The following is a 24,731-nucleotide window of genomic DNA, read 5'->3' on the forward strand; positions in this document are numbered from 1 at the left end:
ATAGGAAGTAATTAATAAATATTGCCTACTGTTATGAAATGGGATTGGCCTAAAGAGGACATAGGGAGTCACAAAAATTGGATCATAAAAGCCATGATTTAGTTAAATATAACTGTTAGAGACATTAGCAAAAGCAATTTAAATTCCATTGCTAAAGGATTTTTTTCACCATTGTTCGTCACCTGAATCTCCAAACACAGGAAATTATCTGAGTGACTGTTTTCTCAGTTTGTTCGAGGATTGCTTTATAGCTAATACCATTCTAGGTGCATAGGAAAGAAGTTAATTAATTATAAATGGTGTATGCCATTAGGACTTAATTCTCTTGTGTCCTGTTTGAAAAGACTGCAAGAGTGTTGAGGACTCATTAATGCTAATAAAATATTCATGGTATTGACTACACAAGGAAATTAGACATGAGTGGTCATGTAGCTAAATACAGGGCATTTCAAATTTAGGTGATGGGACTCGTTAAACTTCTAGAAAGATCATGAGAAAAGGAAGGACTATGGAGTAGGGAGTCAATAGAACAGAGGGGTTCAGAAGCCTCTTCACATTGATTATTTTTAAGATAGTGTAAATATATTGTCATAACAACGTTGATCCTTTTCTAAACAAATTAAACTGAGTACTAAATGCAAACTTGAAATGTGCATTGCTGTCTTTACAAGAGCATTTTCTTTTAATTTGTTGCTGTTTTGGTGCTGCAGAGTAAAGGAGTTTGGAATTAGTCCATCAGACATTCCCTTCTCACAGGGTAGTGGCAGTCGCCCTGATCTCTCTCCTTCTTATGAGTATGACGACTTTTCTCCTTCAATTACCAGGTCTACTTCATTCTATACATAAGATGTTTATTTTAATAGTTTCTTTTGGATTGTGCTATGTATACATGTTTTATAGCATTTACTTTCATAGCATATACTTTTGTCCTGAGCCATTTTATTTTTCATTTTCATTTTGTTTGGCAGGTGGTGGTTATACTGCATGATTTTCATTTTTATTTACTTTATTAATTTGCTTTAAAATGTTGATGATTTAGAATTCAGGCTTCCTTTTCCCCTCTCATCTTTTTAAGGATGATGTCATCTTTGCATATTTACCATTGAAGGATAAACTGTCTTATTTAAAATGAATAGTTTACATTCTTTCTGTCTGCAAGGAAATCACAAGGCTCCTCTTGACTTAAAAAGTGTACCCTCTCCCAAATATGTAAATTGAAGTTTAAGGGGTGAACTTTTTTTAATGATAGAACTTTACAGCTTATAATCTTTATAGATTAGAAATATTTCACATGTAGCTATTTTAATTGAGCCTTCTAACTACCAAATCTGCAAAGTGTATTAAATTCTTTGATTTGGGGGGACTTCCCTGGCGGTCCAGTGGTTAAGACTCCACGTGTGACACATGGTGCGGCCAAAAAACAAAAAAAACCCTGATTTTTGACTGTGATTTATTTATTGATCTAAGTGCCACTGTTAGCATTTTTCTATTCAGCAATTTAGTTGCAACAAGTGTCTCTTATTTATTTTGAAATACTGAATCTGCATACTTCGTTGATTCTCAATTTGTAATGCACAGTAATTATGTTTGAAGTAATTGTAAAATTATATACCTAAGTAAATTCCTAAAGCTTCACAGCTAAACATACCTTTAGTATTTCAACAGATTTCAGTTAGATTTGATCTGGAAAGCTGACATCATCAATATTAATATGTTTATTGAATTGCTTTTATATTAAATAGGTTGATATTTCTTGTTCCTCTGCATGAATCTTTGTTAATTATAGATACCTCTTATGTGTTTATAGGGTGAAAGAATTGACTGTGGATCCAACTGCCGCTGGTGATGTCCGTCCAATAATGCACCATCCACCAAATCAGATTGATGATTTAGAGGCACAGTGGGGTGTGGGGAGTTCCCCTCAGAGGGATGATCTAAAACTTCTTTGTGAACAAAATGTAAGTGACATAATATAGTTGTAATTATCTAAGTCATTTCATCCATAGCAGAATAAGTGAAAACTATCATCTAAATCAGGGATCAGCAAACTACAACCTATGGGCCTGCCATCTGTTTTTACAAATAAAGTTTTGTTGAAACATGGCCCTGCTCATTAAGACCAGAGGTGACAAAGATTGTATGGCTCACAGCCCCAAAATATGTACTAAAGTTCACTGACCCCTGATCTAACTATTCTTTTTTCCAGATTTTATACTGATGTTAAAATTTGGGGATTTTTAAAGTAATACAGGGAAAAAAACAAGTTTAAGAATTGTACATACAATATATCACATGTATAAAGCTTAGAAACAAGATTATGGACACATGCACATGCATTAAAAGGATTCATGAACTGTATCAAAAATGGAAAAAATCTGACATTTGTTAAATCTGGTTGCTTTCTGTATTTTTGAATGTTTGGTGACATTTCATAAATTTAAAATTTTGATTCCCCTGTTACTTAAAAATAATAATATGTGCCCACTGCATAAGGACAATGAGGTATAAAGAAAGAACAAAAAAGCACAAACACATTTTCACATAGTTATTTAAATTCATTTTTTAAATGTATAATCTATATAGTTTTATATCATTCTTTTCCCACTAAGAATCCTATAGTGGCATTTTCTTATAATGATAAAGGTAGCATTTATTAGTTGCTTACTTCATGACATATATTTGCTAGGCATCTTATGATCTGGTATAGTCCTCACAATTCAGTGTGGTAGGTGCTATAATTATCCCTGTTTTTAACTTGCCTAAGATCATACAAGTAGTAAGTACTGAAGCCCAGCAGGATTGAAATCTGGGTCTTCCTTATACCAGAGTGAAATCTTAGGTCAGCTAAATTGATTGCTTGCTGCAATAAGATATTCTTTGGAAACAGTATAACTTAAGTTCATGTTTTTATACTTTCCAGCAGGTATTTTAAAGTCCAAAATATTCTAGAGTAAACAAACGGATATCCTACTTTTTGTTATCATGTTTCAAAATACTCTACAAAGTAGGACTCAATGCAGCAGTTCTCAACCAAGAGTGACTTGGCCCCTCTCCAGAGAAAAATGTATGGAGACATTTTTGGTCGTCACAGGTGGGATGGTGTTGCTAACATCCAGTGGGTTGAGGCCAGGGATGATGCTAAACATCATACAATGCACAGGGACAGCCTTCCTCCTCCCCCCAAAAATGTCTGTTAGTGTCCAAGTTAAGAAACCTGGTTTAAAATAAGAGTTCTGGGCTTCCCTGGTGGCGCAGTGGTTGAGAGTCCGCCTGCCGATGCAGGGGACACGGGTTCGTGCCCCGGTCCGGAAAGATCCCACATGCCGCAGAGCGGCTGGGCCCGTGAGCCATGGCCGCTGAGCCTGCGCGACCGGAGCCTGTGCTCCGCAACGGGAGAGGCCACAACAGTGAGAGGCCCGCGTACCGCAAAAAATAAAATGAAATAAAATTTAAAAATAAAATAAAATAAGAGTTCTGAACTTTGAACCATAGAGGATAAAGACCTAAAAATGAAATCCTGGCGTTAGTCTATCCCCGGTCCCCAAAACGTTTGAAAGAGACTGCAGTTGCTTTTTAAATCCTTAAAGCAAAAAAAAAAAAAAAAAAAAAAAAAAAATTCCTTAAAGCAAACCCTGCATTGCTCCTAGATACGGTGCTTCCAAAGATATGGAAAACCAGAACAAGATAGGCACTCCCTATAGCAGATCTCTCACATTTTATTCTTGCATCTATTGGGTCTTTGCAGGACCTTAATTTGGAGAGGTTGGCTAGGTGACCAGAACTAATCCAGAGGCTTTAAGCATGACATCATAGGTTCTTGCAACCTCCCTTATATATGAAAGAGTGTGGATTTCTTTCAACTTTGCCTTCCCCAAGGAACTGTCTTGAGATGGTTCAGCATTAGCCTTTAGTTAAGTATTGGTGCATGTGTACATATTCTTATTGCTATATTAAATTTTAACAAGGTAGATTAAAATGGGATAGTGTCCAGGACATGCCCTGGAGATAAAAGTAATACAGGTAGACAAACTAGAGGATAACCAAGTGCATTAGAATTCCATAAGTAGTTGTATAGACAAAAAGTATTCTGAGTGGGCTGCGTGGAAGTGATAGGAATTTGCATAATATCTTGAAGCAGAGAAAAGACAGGACGTTCTTGGCTTGGCAGGGAAGTGGGCAGACAAAATGAGTAAAGGTGGTTGACTGTGTGTTTACCAGAAGGACAGAGAATATGAGAGAATCATGCCTGCATGTCCTGATTAAAAGCAGATGGCTCTTTTCCCAAAGAAAAAATAAAAAATTCTTTAGCCAACTTGATTATATAAACTTTTAGGGATGGCAGCTTATTGATGAAAGAGTCAAATAAGTCAAAGTCTACTTATAATATTTAATTTAACGAAAATACATACATATATTTAGAATTGTGTATTTTATTTGAAAAATGTTGCTTTTCCTACTGACATTTTATAAAACAATTTTAAGGGTACTTCTCAATCACTACAGCCACATTTTGAGGAAATAAATCATTAGATGTTAGAGTTGGGAAGGAAGCTCAAAAAAGAAAGCAAGGCCAGAGAAGTTTGACTTGATGTAGGACCAAAATATATGTTGCATATACATATGTGAGTTTTTGTTGATAAAGTTGTGAATTGTCCATTAAAATTTCTGTAAAAACCAGTAAGTAAATTGTAGAATGCAATTCAGAAATTAAAATTTAGTAAGAGTTGAATCCTTCAGAATACCAATTTGATAGTCACAGTCATGAAAGATACTATGTTTACGTCTCTCTTCTAGTGAAAAGAAATTTAAGACATATATGTGAATTAAATTGTTAGGGAAAGTAAACAACACTGAGGAAATATTTCAGTATATTTCTAGCCTGTGATAAATGTATTTCTGAAAAGTTGCACTCCAAAAGAGATTGCTTTTTTACAGTAATTCTGCAGTGAAGCTTGGGATAAGTGAAAACTGTCTCTTACTGATGTGTTTAAGTTTGTCTTACTGAGTGTTATGTTAAATATTTTTGACCCATAAAAAGAAATTGTGACTTTGCCTTTCATGTTTTGTTTTAGTTGTCTTTAATATTCAAGCATCCTCAATTTCTAAGTTGCATTTTTGTAGGTGACACAGAAAAACTACTTTTTTATTATAACATTTAAAATATAAACTTATGTCATAATTTTTAAACTATTTTTATTTTAAGGAAGAAGAGGTTTCTCCACAATTGTTTACTTTCCACGAAGCTGTCTCACAAATGGTAGAAATGGAAGAACAAGTTGTAGAAGATCACAGGGCAGTCTTCCAGGTAAAGTAAGACAGAATCTTTAATCAAATGTTTCTCTAGAAAAATTAACTACCAACTCTTGTAATTCTTTGAGTATCACACTAATTTAAAAATAATACTTGTTTATGTGTAAGTATATGTGTATTTGTAGGGCATATGACACAGTACGTTTTAAATAGAATGAATGATCACTACAAACAAACTTTCTTTGCAACTGTGATGGAAAGATCTACTTTATTTCTTCTGTTCTCCCACTTCATTTGCTTTTGTCAGTTGTCCATTTATAGAGGAGTTGAACTTCTACCCTCCACTAGTCGCTTTCTTCATGGTAGGCCAGTTTGTTTGACAGCAGTAGGAAAAACTCTTCTAAAGGGTATCAGAACAATTGAGGAAGAGTCAGTCTTTGTAGAAAAGGAGGAGTATTTCAGGAGAGTTTACTATACTGACTGAGCTGTCAGTGGCAGATGACTGAGGGGTATTATATCCCTTCCTATAGCAGTAACTCCTTAGGTATTTATCCCATTGTGTGTTAAACCTATTTAAAAAAACCTTTTACCATACGATCCTCCCCTCTCCCTTTTTATAAACAAGAAAATATTCTGGGGACTTCGCTGGTGGCCCAGTGGTTAAGAAAACGCCTGCCAATGCAGGGGACACGGGTTTGAGCCCTGTCTGGGAAGATCCCACATGCCGTGGAGCAACTAAGCCCATGCGCCAAAACTACTGAGCCTGCACTCTAGAGCCCATGAGCCACAACTACTGAGCCCGCACAAATAGAGCCCGTGCTCCCCAACAGGAGAAGCCACTGCAATGAGAAGCCCACGCACTGCAACAAAGAGTAGCCCCTGCTTACCCACGCATGTAGCAACGAACACCCAATGCAGCCAAAAATTAAAATAAAATAAATTTATTTTTTTAAAAAAAGGAAATATTCTGGAGGTTGATGCCTTTGAGGAAGTGAAGATAATTTTGAACATATTTATGGAGACTGTATAGTCAGGTTGCCCCCCCACCCCCTTCCCACAGTATATAAATCCTTTGTCCTGTTAACCTATATTCCTTCTCTGATGTTGAAGAAATCTTCATTTATCTGTAAACAGACATTAACATTCCTCAGCTCTCGCCATTCAAGCACTTGGATGAAGGTCTCAAAAACATAAGAGAACTGTTTATAACTTCAGAATAGCGTATACATTGATTAAAACTGTTACAGTTTAAAAAAAAAATTTTTTTTTTAATTTTAAAAAAAAACTGTTACAGTTTTAGTCAAATCCATATTATGGGAATCTCTTCAGAGGCCCAGGTATTTAGATTAAATCAAAAAAGGACACTTGTAATTTAAGAAAATTGTTAGAACCATATGGACAGCCATAAAACTCAGTCAGGTGAGGCTTTCAAACTCGAATTTGTACTTGATGTGTCAGAACTAAATTGGTACATTTATAGAACAGTTGTGTGTGCAGCACAATTGAACTGTCCTGGAATCCAGCAGTAGACTTGTGAATGCCTTGTTACAACGAGGTATGCGCCACAACTGCTGAGCCTGTGTGCTGCAACTACTGAAGCCTGCGCACCTAGAGCCCATGCTCTGCAACACGAGAAGCCACCGCAATGAGAAGCCCGGGCCCTGCAATGAAGAGCAGCCCCCGCTCCCTGCAACTAGAGAAAGCCCGCACACAGCAACGAAGACCCGACGTAGCCAAACATAACTAATTATTTTTTTAAAAAAGGAATGGTTTCCTTGAAGCATTTATGAATAGTAGTAAGTAAGTAGCTACTGTTTAGTGGTTCATTTGACTCTTCTAAAACGGGCTATCCTGGGAATTCCCTGGCAGTCCAGTGGTTAGGACTCTGCGCTTTCACTGTGGAGGGCGCGGGTTCAATACCTGGTCAGGGAGCTGAGATTCTGCAAGCCACACGGTGCGGCCAAAAAAAAAAAAAGGGCTATCCAGTGTTCCCTTACAGTCGATAATATTGAAGAGCTAGTGTGTAGAATTTAGGATTACCTCTTGGCTGAACCACTGTGAGGCCCCAAATAGATATGTTAATTCCAGATGATTTACAAGTTCTGGGCTCCCATAGGCCTCATCAGATTGATCAGTAACTTTATTATTACACCCGTTGTCTCTCTGTTTTAGGTACAGCTGTTGAAGTTTGAGATTTACTATGCTCATTGATGTGTGTGTGTGTGTGTCTGACTGATTCATTCCCTCCCCCAAACCCCAAAGTAGAGTAATAAAAGGAAAATGAAGTCATCTTACTTGGCCTGTCACAGTGGTGTTTGTGTTCAAATTTAAGGAAATATTTCTTAGTTTTACTCTATAATAAAGATGTTTTATGGTTATTAATATTTTAGAGAATACTATCTTGAGTATGTTTGATTAACATGAAATTTATTAATTGGTTTCTGTCTTATAAATAGCCTCATTGGATTATTTTTTTTTTCTTGGTCATTTCAGGAATCTATTCGATGGCTAGAAGATGAAAAGGCTCTCCTAGAGATGACTGAAGAAGTAGACTATGATGTAGATTCATATGCTACACAACTTGAAGCTATTCTTGAGCAAAAAATAGACATTTTAACTGAGCTGCGGGGTAATTCTTTTTTCATTTTAGTGTTTGAAATCTGCCTAATATTTGTATGTAATTAGTGGGAGGATTTCATATTGCAAGAAGACATCTGAAGTGAAAATTATGGGTACATTTAACATCTTTCTAGAGGTATTGAAGACCAACGAACCATTCTGATTTTTCTAAAAATGAAACATGAAAAATCATTTCAAGTGCTCTCTAGTCATCTTTTTTTTAGTCTTTGGAGAAGGTAAAGACATCTTATGATTAAAGAGGGACAATATATTTTAACAAGTTTGTAAATTTTGTATACCCATTCAGAGTTTTAGTTTGGTGGGCCGATGCTTTTCAGAATTATTTTTCTTGGTTTAGGTCTATTACGGGTCATCTTTCTATAGCCTCCTATGTGCATCTCCTTTCTGTGCATATTGTCATGTTTTTCCTTTGAACACTTGTTTTAAAAAATGAAGGGGAATGTTTCAAAACAACTCTTTCTACTTTGCTTATGAAGGGAGGCATGTGGTTTACCTACATGCCATGGCTCCTTTCTTGGCTTTTTAATTAGCTTATCTCTGCAGCTTCAGATAAGCATGTATTGTATGTGCTTTCTTAGGTTTTGGCAAATTAGCTATCTTCATTTATATGCAAGTAGGTTTCTTTGTGTGTGCATGCAGTGCAACATGAAACCAGACTGAAGTTGCTAGTTTTTAGCATCAAACAAGCTGCTTCAAATTTTTTAAACTAGGTTCTTTGTAAAGTTGGTTATTTGAAATCATATCTTATAGAGTCAGCAGTGACCGTTTTGCCAATTTAGAATTGTTTGTGCAGATGCAGGGTTTCTAAAATTTGCTGTTTTTCATGTTCTTCATATTCAAGCCTTGATTTAAAGTGTTTTGATCATTTTTCTAGTCTGTCATAATGCACAAGCAGCTTTTTCGGTATGCATTTTATTCAGAAGACAGATCACAATGCATCCTAATTTTTTTTCTTTGTAAGATGTAGCTTTCAACTTAGTTCCTTTCCTTAATTGTCTCAGGATTCATGTATAAGCAAGCAAACTTTGAAGAAATTACTACCTAGATATTATATTATTCAGTCCTTCCTTAGAAAAAATTTTTTTTACCATCCAGAGATAATTTTGTTATTAACATAAGAAGTTTGAGAGCTATTATCTTGTATTACCAGGCATCAAATCCAGAAGTCCTTAAATTCCTTTCTTATTTTTTATTATTTTTGGCTGTGCTGGGTCTTCATTGCGGCATGCGGGCTTCTCTCTAGTTGCGGTGCAGGCTTAGTTGCCCTATGGCATGTGGGATCTTAGTTCCCCAACCAGAGATCTAACCCGTGTCCCCTGCATTGGAAGCCAGATTCTTAGCCACTGGACCACTGGGGAAGTCCCCTTAAATTCCTTTCTAAATTTCAGAAAAGCCAACTTTTTCAACATCGTTTTACTTAGGAAGAGGGGAAAGAAATTGAGATACCAACTTTATATCTCTCCTTTTTTCTGAAAGCCATAATCTTTGCACATTTTAAGTTGGGAAACTGTTGGAAGGTGCTGTCTCTTGTGCATTGTGCGATGCTTACAAATATCGCTGGTCTCTATTGACTAGATGACAGTAGTACCACCCCAATGTGACAATCAAAAATGTCTGTAGATGTTACCAAATGTCCCCGGGAGGGGAGCGAAAATCACTCCCAAATTGAGAACCACTGTTATAGAAAGATTTCTCATCTTCACACAGCTATTATTTGCCTCCTCCAATTTTTACTTACGTATTTCTTACTCTTAAGTGACTGAATCAGTACACAATAGACAGTAGGACAGAATTGTAAGGCCAAGAAATGTCCTGTAATTTCCCTTCCCCATCATGCCCTTTTGCAATCCCTGATAAGGAAAAAATGACATGTCTTCTTAAAAACTCAAATAATCTTAAAATTTCATAGCTTAAAAAGGTAAAATAGGAATTGGGAATAGACATTTTCTAATATTGAGAGAAGAAATGTCTACTTTACACACATATATAGCCTCTTTACACTGCAAAAAGGAATTCAAATAAATTAAAATTGAATGCTGTAAAATGTGCCAAATAGAACAGAAATCTGTTGAAGATAACAAAAAAAACCCACAAGTATTTCCAGGAATCTAATGAGTCTGTTGCTATAGTTGAGCACTGTTCTGAGTTTCTGGACAACAAAGAAGGAAAAATCCTGAGTTAATTAAGAGAGCTGATTTGATAGGACCCATAAAGTTGTGTGCTGCATTGCATGTAATGCAAAACTTATTTCCTCGTTCTTTTCTTTTTCCAAGATAAAGTGAAGTCTTTTCGTGCAGCTCTACAAGAGGAAGAACAGGCCAGCAAGCAAATCAACCCGAAGAGACCCCGTGCCCTTTAAATCAGCATTTGCTGCTGAAGGATTCCCAGAACCCTCACTACTGTAACATACAATGGTTCAGCTGTAAGGGCCATTCGAAAGTTTGAAATTTTAAGTGTCTGTGGAAAATGTCTTGTCCCTTCAACCTGAATGACATTTCAATTTTGTGAAACACTCCTTTGTCTACAAGATGCTTCTAGTCCAGGAGGCAAAACCAAGGTTTGGGAATAGTGAAGCATTTTGTTTCATTTACCCACATAGTGATTTACTTTTGAAGATCCTTGCCAATTTTATTTTCTGTATGATGAAGTAAGATTGTGGACTTGATCCAGAGGTGAATAGTAGGGGGAAGCCACAGCATTTCCTTTTAACTCAGTTCAATTTTCATAGCAAGACTGAGCAGTTTTAAATCCTTTGCGTGCATGCATACCTCATCAGTGATTGTACATACCTTGCCCACTTCTAGAAACAGCTGTGCTCACCTCTTCCTGCTTTGTGCCTTGACTAAGGCTACTGACCCTAAATTTCTGAAGCACAGCCAAGATAAATTACATTCCTTATTTGTCATTGTAAATTACCTTTACTGTGTGTACATTTTTACTGTAATTGAGACATTTTTTGTGTGTGACTAGATTTGCAGGATGTGCCATATCAATGAATGGAACTAAAGTCTGTGACAGTGGACATAGCTGCTGGACCATTCCATCTTATATGTAAAAAAATCTGGAATTATGATTTTAAAACCATATAACATGTGGTTATAATTTTCTTAGCATTTTCTTTGTAAAGAACTAAAATATAAACTAGTTGGTGTATAATAAAAAGTAATGAAATTCTGAAAAGAGTTTTATCTTAGGATAATACATATATATGCAGTGTGTGTTCCAGTGTGGTATTAACAAGACTAATAGTGCAATTTGATCTTTACCAATACCATTACTTAAGTTGAAGTGTCCATTAGCACCCCAAAATGAACCTTTTAAATGGTACTGTTAAAGGAAATTGGCTTCTGATGCATGAATATGTACATGTACATTGAAAGTAGTCCATAATAGAACTGTTAGTTTAAGCCAAGAATAGACAGTACATAAAGTCTCTTGAAAAAGAATTTAAGCTAAGAAAGAGATGACTTTGCCTTGAAAGGCACATCTGACCCAAGCTCCACCCATTACCTAATGTATGATGTTTCACCATTATTTGATGAGAATCACTAAATTCTCACCGATCAGTTCATCTAGGGCATGCTGCTTTTTAAATGGTGGCACTTATTTTTACAGATTGCTATTCCAAGGAAGAAAACTGGCCACTTTTCATGTAAATATTTTGTTAGATTTATATATCTCTCTAGGAGTTTTCCCTCAGTTCCCAGGATAGTGTCTAGGAGTACGTTAACAACAAAAAAGTCTACCAAGGGTGGTTTGTTTTGATTTACTCTAGGGAACTACCAGCTCATTCATATGGGCTAATGGGAAGCTATGAATAGAGTCACATGAGCCAGATTCCCTACTTCACTGTCCACAGAACACAGAAGGCCGCCGTGGGAAATCCTAACACCATGGTGAAAAGCTCCTCTGTAAACTTGAAATCTAGAACAAGTGTAGATTTTCACAGTGTGCTTATTATTAAATCTATGGAATGATCTTCAAAGGACATAGAGATATGTGAATTTACTCATTTTAAAGCACAACAGATAAGTCTTAATTTATTATTTAAATTAGAAGGGTACTATCTCTGGAAGGTCTCCTCAATTTGAAATGTACTGCCTTATACTATAATGGCTTCATTCTGATTAGTATTCAAGGTATATTAAAAATCAGTACCAGAAAAGATCTTGGTAGTATAATCCATTCCCTCAGTTTTACAGATAGAGAAATCTGAAGGTTATAAAAGGGACTGAAACTCAGCAGTCCATAGGAGGACAGGGAAATAAGAGGGAAAGCTGAATTAAATCTTAAATTTAAATTTTCCTTTAAGGATAGAGATGGTACAAGTGAACTTTGCTAATTAAGTAGTTTTGTGAGATTAAAAAAACCTACTCTTAATTATGTAGTATTTATGTAACAAAAGTGGCTTTGTGCAGTTATTATTTAAAGAATAACTTAAATTTTTTGGATCTGGATTAAACATTCTTTACTTTCTCAGACTTGAAAGCTGATATCCCTATTAATAATTAACTAAAAATATACATTGTTTTAGTTATATAGGAATGTTTTAATATATCACTTTGAAGCCAGATTTCTAAAAAAATCTGTTTATGCAAACAACCTATCTTTTCCTTCTAGGTTCACTCAGTGTACCTCTGTTAAAATTTGGATTTTAACTTTAAAGCCAGTGTTGATTTATAAAACCCTTTGAAATTTTAAATCTATGACTATCTCCCCAAGAAAAAACACAATCTTATAGTTCATTTCATTCTAGTTGAGCATCCTCATTTACAAGTAAGAATGCCTAGAAGTAATATGCCTGGCACCATGTGGTGGCAGTAGCAGACTCAGGCTTACCTAGAACCCTAGCCTATTATGCTGCAGGATTGCTAAAGGGGTAGGCAGTGATAGAAATTATATAGGATAAACAGAGAAAGAATGAGAGAAGCAAAATAACATTTTAGGAAACAAGGACACAATTGCTTTACTGTACACATGAATAACAAGAAGAAATGGTATGGGGAATATGTGACTAAATTAAGCATATTTTAACTTTCTTATGACTGGAAGAACAAAGGCCTAAAGAGCTAAAATCCTAAAAAAAGGTTCTCGCAGTAATATATAACATAGAAAATATTAGTGTAACATCTTTATATAATACACTGTTAGAAATAACTTTTAAGTGTAAAGTTGTGCGTGTCTGCGGCTCTTAAACTTGAAGAGTATCATGTATAAATTGGACCCTGCCCTATGTTGCATATTAAAATCAAACCAAAACCAAAAAAAGAAACCTGTATAGTTAGAATTGACTTACTTCCTTAAAAATTCAGAGTAATAAATGGTGACAACAGTAGTAAATCAAAAATAGTCAAGCACATAGTGTCCAAGCATAGTTCATCTTCTCAAATTATTAAGAATATATAATTCTACTTTGTTGAGTTTGGAAACTTCTCTTCTGCAGATACCTAAGAAAAATGGATACCTTCTGCATTGAATCCATGTAGCAATCTGAAAAAAGAAACCAAGATGGGATGGTATTGAAATGCTAGTTTGTAGCAATAGTGCATACATAGTCCCTATACCATGAATTCTAAAACACAAATACATCAGCAAACCTGTGAAGCCCACCCACTCCTAACACTAGTCAGTAAAGAAACTTTATTCTTCAACTAAATTTATGAGATATATATTGGTTAAAACCACATCATTTTGGTGCCTCTTCTGTCATAGCCTGTATGTCTTAAGGCATGATGAATTTAAAATGATCTTAGACCTACACTATCCCTGGCCTAAGAGGACACTGGCCCTTGTTCCATTTCAACCTGGTAAGTGGATGTGAAGCTGTTTGGAATTAGAGGCAGGAGAGAGATGAATGGCTAATCTCATGTGTCCATTCTTCCTCTCTGAGTTCACTGTTACTGAGTTTCAAATTAAATACTGCTTCTCTCTGGATACCTGTGTACTTATTAGATCCTATTTAGCAAACTGCATGTTTAGTAACCTTGAAGAAGATTAATAAGAATGAAGGAAAATAAGATGAAATATTTCTACTTAGACCTGCCTGAGATTATTTTCAGAATGGCCCATAAGAACCATCGAGATGGGTTAAGATATCTGAAAAAGGAAGATAGGTACTTATGAATAATGTTCAACTCCTAGGATTAACATCTAATAAAGACTCAGTAGTACTGCTAGCCTGCCAATAAAATATAAGCTCCATTTGTCTCAATTACATACAACTATGTTTCTAGCATAGAAAAGTCAAACCAATGACTTTTATAACAATCTACCCTCTTTTTTATCAGCCTCTAGACCATGGAAGCTTTAAAAATGAATTGGATAAACAGGAAAAAAATTATGGTTTATTAGTTAGGAAATCAGAGTGTTAGTGATTAAAAACAATGAATACAGGTTAATAATTACCTGGGTAATTTGACGCCTTACTCTGCTTTGCTAAGACTTACTTGCTTAATCCAAGGAAAACAAATTTCGGTCTATATTGCCCAGTTAATTATGACACCCTTCTTTTGCTTCAGGTGTGTGGAACTTGCCTCAGTCCACAAAATAAGTTACTGAACCAGTTAGAAATGATAACCAGATATGATTGTAACTAATATTATTTCATACTTAAAAGCTATTCTCAATAAAAAAAAAAAGACCCAACTATATATATTATGATTCTTTTACCTTACAGGCTACTTTGAAGAGACAAACTGTTAAGACTAACTGTGAATGGGAGTTGGGGGAGGAGGCTAGAGGGGAGGAGCATGCACACCACCACACACATTGCCACAGAGGTTATCTCCAGGCTCGGACTGTTCTCCACCACTGTTCTTACAGAAAGTGTTCATTCTGCTGCAGCTAACTAGCCTCCGTCTTCTACACCAAATACTCTTCCATACCATGGAAGTGCTATGCAATAACTCCCAGGTAGCACCTTATACCACTTAAAAGCCTTTAAATTTCTAAATCTGAAGGTGTCACAGTAAAGATATGTAAAAATGTAGGAAAAGGAAAATGTAGTTACCTAATGAAATCATCTATGTCCATGGAACGGGCCCGCTTGTCACTAAAACCTGTGCTGGTTAGGATTTGCTGTATTTTATCTGCTATGCTGAAATCTTCTGGTATTATCTATCAATATAAGATTCAGAATAAATGAACAACATATCTTTAATGAAGTCACTTTGACTCTTTTTTTTTTTTTTTTTTTTTAGTTCAGTCAGTCATAAACAGTCACCTTATCTGTTCATGATAGTTTTGGAAAGCCTGTTTGTGCAGATTAAGACTTGGATCTCTCATTAGTTAAGTGGTTGATTTTTTTAGCATATACCAAATACACAGAAGACCTTGAATGAGCTAAATCATGTATATTGCCCTTTTTCTTCTTAGAAATTCTGAAATAGTTGTTTCAGGCGTCACAAAGTACTTCATAACACATAAAATAATTAAAGCTATAAAATAAATTTTACAGCAATTGTTACTTCTTTAAAAGTAACATATTCTTGGTACAAATTTCATTTTACCAGCTAGTTAAGTTTTTCTCATAGATGGCCTCTCCAACCCTTGAAAATATTTCATACTTTACATCTTTCATCTAAAAATTTGTCTTAATCCAGCATAATATTTCCTACGTAGGTAGATGTACAATGACTTTATTCATAAAATGGAGGTAGCAATGTGGTACATTAAACCATGTAAGATCTGAGTAAAAAAATACAAAAGAAATTTGCTTTTATCTGTCCGCTCCATTTAATTAGCTTGAAAGAACTAAAAAGTTATCAAACATCACAGTCATTATATATATGGATATGTCTATGTGTGCTCACACACACAACTAGTTAAAGAAAATGCTGCACAGATAATATAATACAGAGACATGAGGTTCACAACCAGAAATCTGCTATTTATCTCATACTTTGTTCTAATTATTTCAATTTCTGGGTATTAAAAAAAAGTCACTGAGAAAATAGTAACTTTAAATTTGTAATTGCTACGTAAGCAACAAGCAAGAAGGGACGGCCACAATTCAAAGGCTAGCAAACGGTACACAATTATTTTACGCTGAGTAAGTTACACAAGCTTAAAACTTTGAGAAAATTATGATTCAACTGAATCTTTTTATGGCAAAAAAAAAAAAAGTCAGTAAAAGAGGATGGAGTGGAGTATTCAAGGGTGTTCAGATATGTTCTGCAAAATACATAGCAGCACTGACCTGTTAGAATTCAAGTTCTAGTGCTAGTTAGACATGACATACTGTCTTTTAAGGATCCTAAGGAATGTTCAAAATTAAGAATCTTGTAATGATATATGAAACAGAATAGGAAATATAGGGACATTTTAAAACAGAACAAATTATTGAAACAACAGAAATATTTTCTGCTTACGATATTATGGACCGAACAGTGAATTCTGTAGTTTTTTTCCAGTAGCTGTTGCACTGCACTTGACCTGTATTACATAAAGACATGATATCACTATTATTCCCAAGTCAGATTATAAATAATTTCCTTTATGTTTATTATAAGATTAAATTTACGTTCCATATGGCGAAATTAAGGAACTAAAAAAGGTGTTGAATATTTAAACTTCTGAAATAATCACAACTACTAATATTTAAAAAGTAAGTCCTGATAAACATCTCTCACATTCTTAAAGAAGTTCTAGACTCCACAAAACATCATCTACAAACATTTTTTTTTCATTGTGGCTTTCACCTTTCTTTTGACCTTGGGCCCCAAATTGCTGTTATATTTTTCCAAGTTAAAATGCCATAAATCTTTTAAAAATGTGGACGGGGTCCATCATCACCTCATCTTTCCAAGGAAAAACTAGGCAGGATGTGTGGTCAGTTTTTGGTTATTTCCCATTTTGCAAACAAAAACCTGATATAATTCCCAAGTCCAGGAACTTTTCTTCATTAAGTTCTCCTGCCTCACCAAGTACAAAATTAAAAAGATAGGGCTTCCCTGGTGGCGCAGTGGTTGAGAGTCTGCCTGCCAATGCAGGGGACACGGGTCCATGCCCCGGTCCGGGAAGATCCCACATGCTGCGGAGCGGCTAGGCCCGTGAGCCATGGCCGCTGAGCCTGTGCATCCAGAGCCTGTGCTCCGCAACGGGAGAGGCCACAACAGTGAGAGGCCCGCGTACCGCCAAAAAAAAAAAAAAAAATTTAAAAAGATAATAATGTGTCTGGACATGGATCATGTTTATGCTTTAGGGTATCTGTTCAGGAAAAAGGACCAAATTCTAGCACTTAGCACAGTATCTGAAGCACTGATCCCTCATATATCATAAATTAGTAAAATACTTACTTAAATGCAGCAGACAGTGTCTTGTTTTTCCTAACAAAGGTGATCCTTACTAGGCCATCCCATTCCTGAAACAGTAGATGGATATTTTCTTACAGAATATTAAACCTGCCTATACCTACTAGGTATTATTTTGTGTTAATATATAAAAATAAATGGAGTGATGGAGTGATGAAAATGTTCTATATCTGGAGTGATGAAAATGTTCTATATCTTGATCTGGCTGGCACACATATGCAAAAGTAAGGTGCATACTTGATTTTCACACTTCTGTGCACCTCACTGAATATTTTACCCTCAATTTTAAAAATAGAAGAAAAATACATATTTGTTCCACATCTGAACAAAGAACATGGCATTTATTAAAATCAAAGTATCATTTTCAAAAAACTCAAAACAGACATGATTTAGAATATAGCCTGTACAATACACCTAAGTAAACCTTGCAGGAATAACTGACAACCACTCCACTGCCACCAGTTACTGACCACATAAGCAATCACGATTTTATACCATGTGATTGCAGTAAGGTTTTACATCACATCATCTGGCTTTCTTCTCTTTTTAAATGGCAGAAATTAGAATTTTGATTAAAAAGTGTTACTCATACTATTTAACACAACTATTTTCATTTTATCTTGTTTTCCATGTCTTATTCAAATAGATACATGTTTTCCATAGCTATAATCTTCAGCAAATTGCAATGGCATTCTAATCTTTTTACCTTTTGCAAACATTTCCCATGCTCTTGAGGTCCTCAACAACTATCTTGTGTCAAACAATTCCATCTACTCCATCACAGGGATGTATCATAATTAACACTCTCCTGTTTAGACATTTAGGTTGACTCGTTACCTTTCTGCTGCTACAGACACACATCTTCCAGGTTGGACTTTTTTTCCCTTTACTGAATGACCTAGTTATTTTAACCTCACCTGAAAATTGATAGGTGGTGGTGGATTCTTAGGTTCTATCCTTACGACACTGGATTCCACCTTGGGCGGTGGTCTGAAGTTATTCTTTCCAACCTATTAATCAGAAAATGTTTAAGGAGTCCTCTCAAAAACAACTTTAAATAGTAATCAAATATGCTTTCCTCCCAGAAGGCACAGCTAGATGCTCAAGGATGAGTTAAGCCACATTATTTCAACAACAGTCACGTACTTTCATTAGATGGTCCACACGTGCTAATAGCTGTGTATTAATTGACAGTCTGCAGTATAACTTATCCCCAGGTTTTGCAACCAGTCGGAGAGCAAATTCTCTTTGAAACATAAGTACAGCACATCTGAAAAGACAGCAGAAAGGAATAAGGAACAAGGTCATTTTCAACTATAAATGTATTTTAACTGCAATGACTTTTCTTAAGTGGGAAATAGAGCAAAGCAATATCTGGGGTTAATAATTAGTCCAGCTGGCCAGAAGGGAGGAGAACACTTTCAACCTGAGCTTTATTACCACAAAATGATCCAGCTGCCTTTGTTTTTCATTGTGTAATGGCCGTAGCTCCAACCCCTTGCAAATGTAAGCCCTCAATGATCAGATGAGAAAGTATTTCAGATCAGCACTAGTCCATAAGCCCCTCTAGGAAAACAAAACCCAGGGACTCCCCTGGTGGTCCAGTGGTTAAGACTCTGCCTTCCAATGCAGGGGACGCAGGTTCGATCCCTGGCTGGGGCACTAAGATCCCACTATGCCACAGGGCAACACTACTAAGCCTGCACGCTCTGGTGCCCAGGTGCCACAACGAAAGAGCCCACGTGCCTCAACTAGGACCCGACACAGCCAAATAAATAAATAAACATTTTAAAAAACAAAACCCAAACGAACAAAATTGGTTCAGTAGCCAAACTGTATTCATGGGGCCGTAAACATCCCTGTGGAAGAGCGGAGGCAGATTGTGATATCAGTGTCCTCCTGGTGTAACAGGTTAAGGAAAGTGGACTTTTTATTCAGCAAGCAAGGGGGAAGCTCCTGAACAGGAGAAGAGCATCTTCAAAGCTGGGATTTGACTTTCAAACTTTTTTGACAATAAGTCACACTAAGAAGTACATTTGACGTTGCAACACCTGCCACAAATCTCTCTCTATATATATGTTTAGGGAACTCAAACAAAAAGTTTCATGAAACTATGATCACCTTGATGACATGCACTGAATGCCCTCTGATACATTCTATTCCGTGTCATTTTTTTCTAAATGACAGTCATGGGGCTTCCCTAGTGGCGCAGTGGTTAAGAGTCCACCTGCCAATACAGGGGAAATGGGTTCGAGCCCTGGTCCGGGAAGATCCTACATGCCATGGAGCAACTGGGCCCGTGAGCCATGGCCGCTGAGCCTGCATGTCCAGAGCCTGTGCTCCTCAACAAGAGAAACTACCGCAATGAGAGGTACTCGCACCACAACGAAGAGTGGCCCCCGCTCGCCACAATTAGAGAAAGTCCACATGCAGCAATGAAGACCCAACGCAGCCAAAAATAAATAAATAAAATTTTAAAAAATGACAGTCATGGCTCACTATTTTATAACTACTAAGGAGTTTTTGACCTGTGATTTGAAAACTACTGGTACAGACTGTACTAGAAACCAGTTAGGAGGCCACTGTAAGAATCTAGACATAAGGTAATAAAAAGTTTGACCTGGGCTAATGGCAAGAGCATGAAAAAATAGGGAAAGGCCACCTGGTCTCAGGAGCAGGACTTAGACCACACCTCCCCCAAGTAACTCTGGCAATTGAAAAAGAAAGAGAGAGAAAGAGAGAGAGAGAAAGCAGCACACAAATTGGTATTTTCTACAAAACAAATTCTCCAGTAGTTTTTCAACTGAATTAACCTTAATCTTTGGCTGTCTATGTTCATGGCCTAGACTATCAATTTTCCTAAGATTTGGCAGTAACTTTGCTCTTCTTGTCACAAACCTGAAAAAAGGTCGGTGCAGCAACAGCTTGAAGACAAAAGGAGAAGAGATCTGTAAGAGAATTAACTAGTTAGTTCTGGGAAAGACACACCAGAAAACAATTTAGTATATATAATGTTCCCTACATTTTGAAAACATACCTGATAAGGCAAATTTGCCACACAAGCATCAAAAAATGGCAAATCTGTTTTCAACACATCACCCACCATTACTTGAAGTTTGCTGGCCAGAGGCCTGATAATAAGAAAAGAAAAGCAATTAAAAAGAATATTGTTTCATGAGACTGAAATGCACTTTAATTCTATTAAATGTATACTCACGTGCCCTGAACTCTTTTGTGAAGTTCAGCTACTAGCCTTAGGTCAAGTTCACAGGCTATTACCTAAATTTAAAAAAAAAAACTTTTTTAGGTTAATTATGGAGTATAAATCTTTTCCTGTTATCTCAATGGAAACTCTTACATGATTTAAATGAATTAAACTCCTTTTCCCAATTCTACCATCAATATTCCTTCAATTGTACTCTACCAGCATATTTTAAAGAACTTATTTAAGAGAATTTAATGAAGAGAGTATTTACAAAATGTGGGAATGGGGTTAAGGGAACAACAACAAAAACACCACCCAGAAAAGTAGACAACCGGACTATGTGAGCTTTCTACCCAAATAATTGACAGAAGTATTGTGGTCATATGGCTCCACGCTTTGTAACTCAACTGATGACGAAAAAAATACACAATATGTCTTTGTAGTAAATGTTCTTAGAAGCACACAAAGCAACTGCTCCTGGAATGAGTATATCACTTCTCTCATCTACTGAGATCCAGAACATACAGCACAGATAACTTCTCAAGTAAATGAAAAGGGATGCCAGATAGGCTAAAATTTTAATTTTATTTCAATATAAGCTGAGGTTTTACTGACTTCCAGGAAGACCACATCTACAGAGTAGATATATGTGCCGTTTAGTCTGTTTAGCTCCCAGGTCCATTCTCCAGCTTTCTCTGTGCCTGTAGGGTCATACAGTTCAGCTCTGTTGCCCTTTGACTTCTGGTTGGGATTGGCTACTGAAAGGCAACGGCCTGATGAAAGGCATTACCGGTGCAAGGGGCAACGTTGAGTATTTCCTAATGTCTGGCTGTGCCTTGCACAAGGTTTTGGCAGCGGCTGTGTTCTGCTATGAGTGGCCCCTGTTCGATGGCTCCTGCTCTTACTGGGCTCCGGTAACACACTTCCCTCCTCTTGCCCCTTGAGGTCTTTGGATAGTAACTATTTCCTGCTGTTGCTAGTTCCTAGGTTTTTCACTAATGTTTACTGGTTCCCTTAACATTCCCACATTTTGTCAATGGTCTCTTCATTGAGCTCTCTTCAGATAAGTTCTTTAAAACGTGTTGTCTACTTCCACCAGAAGACACAACAGTGGTCTAATTTAACTGGAACTAGGTAAGCCAAGACACAAAGAAGGTACCAGCAGTGGCCAGGTGACACCCTAATCTCAGAGGCCTGTGCTAGATCTCCTCCAAAGTCCTAAGGTCCAATAACTCCAATTGCTGTGCTTTTTTCCCCTGAGCCTAGAGGTGGTAGCTGCTCTCTGTAATTACTACTATTGGGTTACCTCAGTGTTCCCATTTTTTCTCTTAGTCCTCTAGTAACCATGTAACCAATTCCCTATATTAAATTCCCTGTATTGAAATATCCAATGTGGTTTGTTTTCCTGATTGATATACCCCATATTTTCTTTTTCTTTTAATCCATTTTTTAAAACTGAGATACAATTGACATATAACATTACATTAGTTTCATGTGTACAACATAATGATTAGGTATATGTAACATTCATGACCACATAATTACAATTTTATTTTCTTGTGATGAGAATTTTTACTCTCTTTAGCAACTTTCAAATATACTACACAGTACTGTTAACTATAGTCACCATCATGTCCATTACATCCCATGGCTTACTTGTTTTACAACTGGAAGTTGGTACCTTTTGACCCCCTTCACCCAGTTCGCTCATATTTTCTAAGATAGTTTCTAGCAAAGGAGCAATTAATTAAATAGATCTGTAAGCCACCTGAGCTTGCTCACATAGTAATTTCTGATACCAAACAAGAGGATACCAAAATCCTCTTTTTACCTTTTTCGCCTTTTCTAGCAACTTTACAGTCATATTGCCAGTTCCAGGTCCGACTTCCAGCACCACATCAGTTGGTCTTAAGGCAGCCTACAAGCAAGCACAACCACTTTACCTTTACAGGAACATCTGTAATAATTTAATTTACATCTGAATATCTTTACTCAAAAGTGCTCAGTTAGATCTTATCCTGACTCCCTTTTTAGAAGATTCCTTCATGATCTACGTGCTTAACAAAATTATCTCATTAACATTAGGTGCAAGTGGAAATCTAACACCTCTCCTAACTTGGGGCAATAGTTAGGAGTAAGAAAAGCAGGAAAAGCAGTTCTTTCTGAGAGTTGCATTCTGCTTTCTACCTTTGAAACGATTCCAACAGCATCTTGTCATCAACTCTGTTACCACCAAGTTCAAACTGGAAAGGTCAAAATGATGACCTTGCCTGAGAACCATAACACGCTGTACCAGTATTTCTCAATTCTACATCCATGTATGGTTTCAGGGATGCAGGAGTATCCAGAAATTTTACACAAAACTCGGTGTCTGTATGCACACAGCTGCAGTTCATAGCTTTCATCAGATGCTCAAAGGAATCCATGAGCCAAAAAGGTTAAAAAGCTAGGCCAACTCTCATTCTGTAAACGACACTAAGTCGAGATTACCTATGTAATGTTCTTTCTACAGCTCCAGGATGCTTCCTTTGCAATCCTGAAAGTAATTTGCACCATCTGTGTTTCTTGTCCTAGCACCCAATCATCCAAAACAATAAGAGAACATCAATAGACCCATACAGGAAGAATACTCCAAAGAGTTTATATGTGGCATTGGCTTATACCATATAGGTTTCTCTGGGGAACAAACTTCCAAAGGTGTCTGTTTAGACATAATTTTAGGGTCTGGAGTAAATAAAAACTAACAGTGATAGATGGTGCCTAGAAAAAGTGATTGGGAATAAAATAATAATCTGGAATCGAACAAGCAGAAATGTTAAGCTAAGAAGTAAATATCTACAGAAAGATAAAAGAATTTGGAGCCTGGAGAAACCGAGACCCACAGAAGGAAGCAAATCATATTGAAGACAGTTTATGAATCCTACACAGTTCCTCAATTCATTCAACAAGTATTTATACAGCATCTATTTTGTGCCAGGCATCCTTTCTATGCTTAGATATTCCTAAGAATAAAATCAGTAACCCAATAACTCTCTCCCTCTCCTCTTCCACACCCACCTTATCGATAATACTGTTAACAATGAGAGGATTTTTCAAAACGTGCTGCCCAATCCCCGTGTTGAACATGAGTCCTGGAAGAAAACATGAAATAGCCTTAATTTCCCAACTAAAATCAAATATTGGACCATCCCAGAGAAGAAAGCAGGATAGTTGGGTTAAAGTATGTGCGCCAACGAGAGCTACCAAACGTCACGCTTAGAGCCGGGATGACAGTTTCAGTTCACCCCTTCTGCTGGACAGGAAGCCAGAGGCTGCGCGCCGGGCCTGCGGCCCGCGCTCCGGGAAACCCGGGACTTGCGCGGCTCCCAGAGCACGGGCCACGCCTGGTCTCACTGTCCCGGCCCAGAACTCCGTCCTCACCCCGGGTTCGGTCCTGCCGGAAGACCCAACCCGACTGACCCCAGCTCCCTCCCGCCTGTCCCCACCTCCTACGCTCTTCAGCTCCCGGCGTTGTTGTTGCCGCTCGCGGCACCGGCCGCTCGCCCCTGCCTTGATCTTCGGCATCTCTGCAGGCAGCAGGCCCACAGGCCGGTGAAGTTAGAGAGGACCGGAGCCTGCAACCGCGAGTCTCCGAACCACGTGGGAATCGCCGGCCCGCACCAACAGCACAGGTTCTGCCCAAGTCTGGGAGGGGCGAGGACCCGCCCCCTGGTTTGCTCCGTGGTGCGCCCCCAGAAAGAGGGCCGACCTTGGGGCCCGCTGGCCGCCGGGAACTGAAGTCATAAGCTGGGAGAAAGTCTGGTCTCGGAAGCCTACATATCCCAGAAGACACCGCGCTACCGATTCTGGCAGTTTGGATTGGCTAATTTGGAATCGGGGGCGGGGCCTCGCCCCTACCCACACCGAATGGGTTAAATAGGTTTTGGTGTGGTACCTCAAGGTTGTGGAGGAAGTTTAAGTTATATTAACGTAGTTAGGCCTGTGGATGCTTCATCAGGCCAGGTTCTGGAATCGCTGAAATCCAAAGAAGGTTTCTTTTTGTTACGTGCCTCGCTCCTGTTTCCCAGCCGATCGTGGGGTGAGAATCCCAGGAACTTGGGAAGAGGAGTGAGTTCTCCGCTGCTTGAGTTGTGGAAAGTAACTCTGAGAATGTTATTTTCTAGTTCCACTAGAGCTACTAGTTGCTTCGCTTCCTTCTGTGCCACGTCATTAATTTCCTAAACTTTTCCATATTGAGCTCTAGCTGTGTATTAAACACTATTGGGTGCTAGAGATTCAAAGTTAAATGGGAAACTGCTCTTCTCAAAGTTTATTCTACTGAGTTA

At 37.4% G+C, this 24,731-nt stretch overlaps 2 protein-coding genes across 5 annotated transcripts in view; one reads left to right on the plus strand and one right to left on the minus strand.

Moving 5' to 3' along the window:
* Nucleotides 1-10,343, plus strand: part of KIF2A (kinesin family member 2A) — a 67,374-nt gene extending 57,031 nt beyond the window's left edge. For 2 of the 3 annotated variants that reach the window (XM_065874717.1, XM_065874716.1), the window contains exons 17-20: nt 1,808-1,958; nt 5,204-5,305; nt 7,744-7,879; nt 10,164-10,343. In XM_065874717.1, coding sequence (XP_065730789.1) covers nt 1,808-1,958; nt 5,204-5,305; nt 7,744-7,879; nt 10,164-10,249 — 475 coding nt within the window. In that variant the 3' untranslated portion in view covers nt 10,250-10,343. Of the gene's footprint in view, nt 1-710; nt 825-1,807; nt 1,959-5,203; nt 5,306-7,743; nt 7,880-10,163 lie in introns of all 3 variants that reach the window. The other variant, XM_065874715.1, reaches the window with a different exon arrangement.
* A 2,501-nt stretch (nt 10,344-12,844) lies between these two features.
* On the minus strand, nt 12,845-24,092 carry DIMT1 (DIM1 rRNA methyltransferase and ribosome maturation factor). Of its 2 annotated transcripts, XM_065873293.1 has the most exons (12): nt 23,892-24,092; nt 23,464-23,537; nt 22,238-22,324; nt 20,419-20,480; nt 20,239-20,332; nt 20,100-20,149; nt 18,348-18,471; nt 18,119-18,211; nt 17,187-17,251; nt 16,260-16,323; nt 14,900-15,006; nt 12,845-13,380 (listed from the first exon to the last, which is right to left on the minus strand). In XM_065873293.1, the coding sequence occupies exons 1-12, from the start codon at nt 23,968-23,970 to the stop codon at nt 13,338-13,340; spliced, it is 942 nt and encodes a 313-aa protein (XP_065729365.1). In that variant the 5' UTR covers nt 23,971-24,092; the 3' UTR covers nt 12,845-13,337. The 2 variants fall into 2 exon arrangements, with proteins under 2 accessions (XP_065729365.1, XP_065729366.1); XM_065873294.1 differs by lacking the exons at nt 12,845-13,380; nt 14,900-15,006 and adding an exon at nt 16,052-16,087 and having other exon boundaries at nt 23,892-23,970.
* Nucleotides 24,093-24,731: the final 639 nt, after the last annotated feature.

This window comes from Phocoena phocoena, chromosome 3 (genome assembly GCF_963924675.1).
Source record: "Phocoena phocoena chromosome 3, mPhoPho1.1, whole genome shotgun sequence".
NCBI lineage: Eukaryota > Metazoa > Chordata > Mammalia > Artiodactyla > Phocoenidae > Phocoena > Phocoena phocoena.

Coding starts and splice junctions, on each gene's coding strand:
- DIMT1 (XM_065873293.1), bottom strand. CDS start 23,970: ATGCCGAAGATCAAGGCAGGGGCGAGCGGCCGGTGCCGCGAGCGGCAA. Junction 20,150..20,238: donor TGGCAAATTTGCCTTATCAG/GTATGTTTTCAA, acceptor ATTCTCTTACAG/ATCTCTTCTCCTTTTGTCTT. Junction 13,381..14,899: donor GACATAGATGATTTCATTAG/GTAACTACATTT, acceptor TTCTTTTTTCAG/ATTGCTACATGGATTCAATG.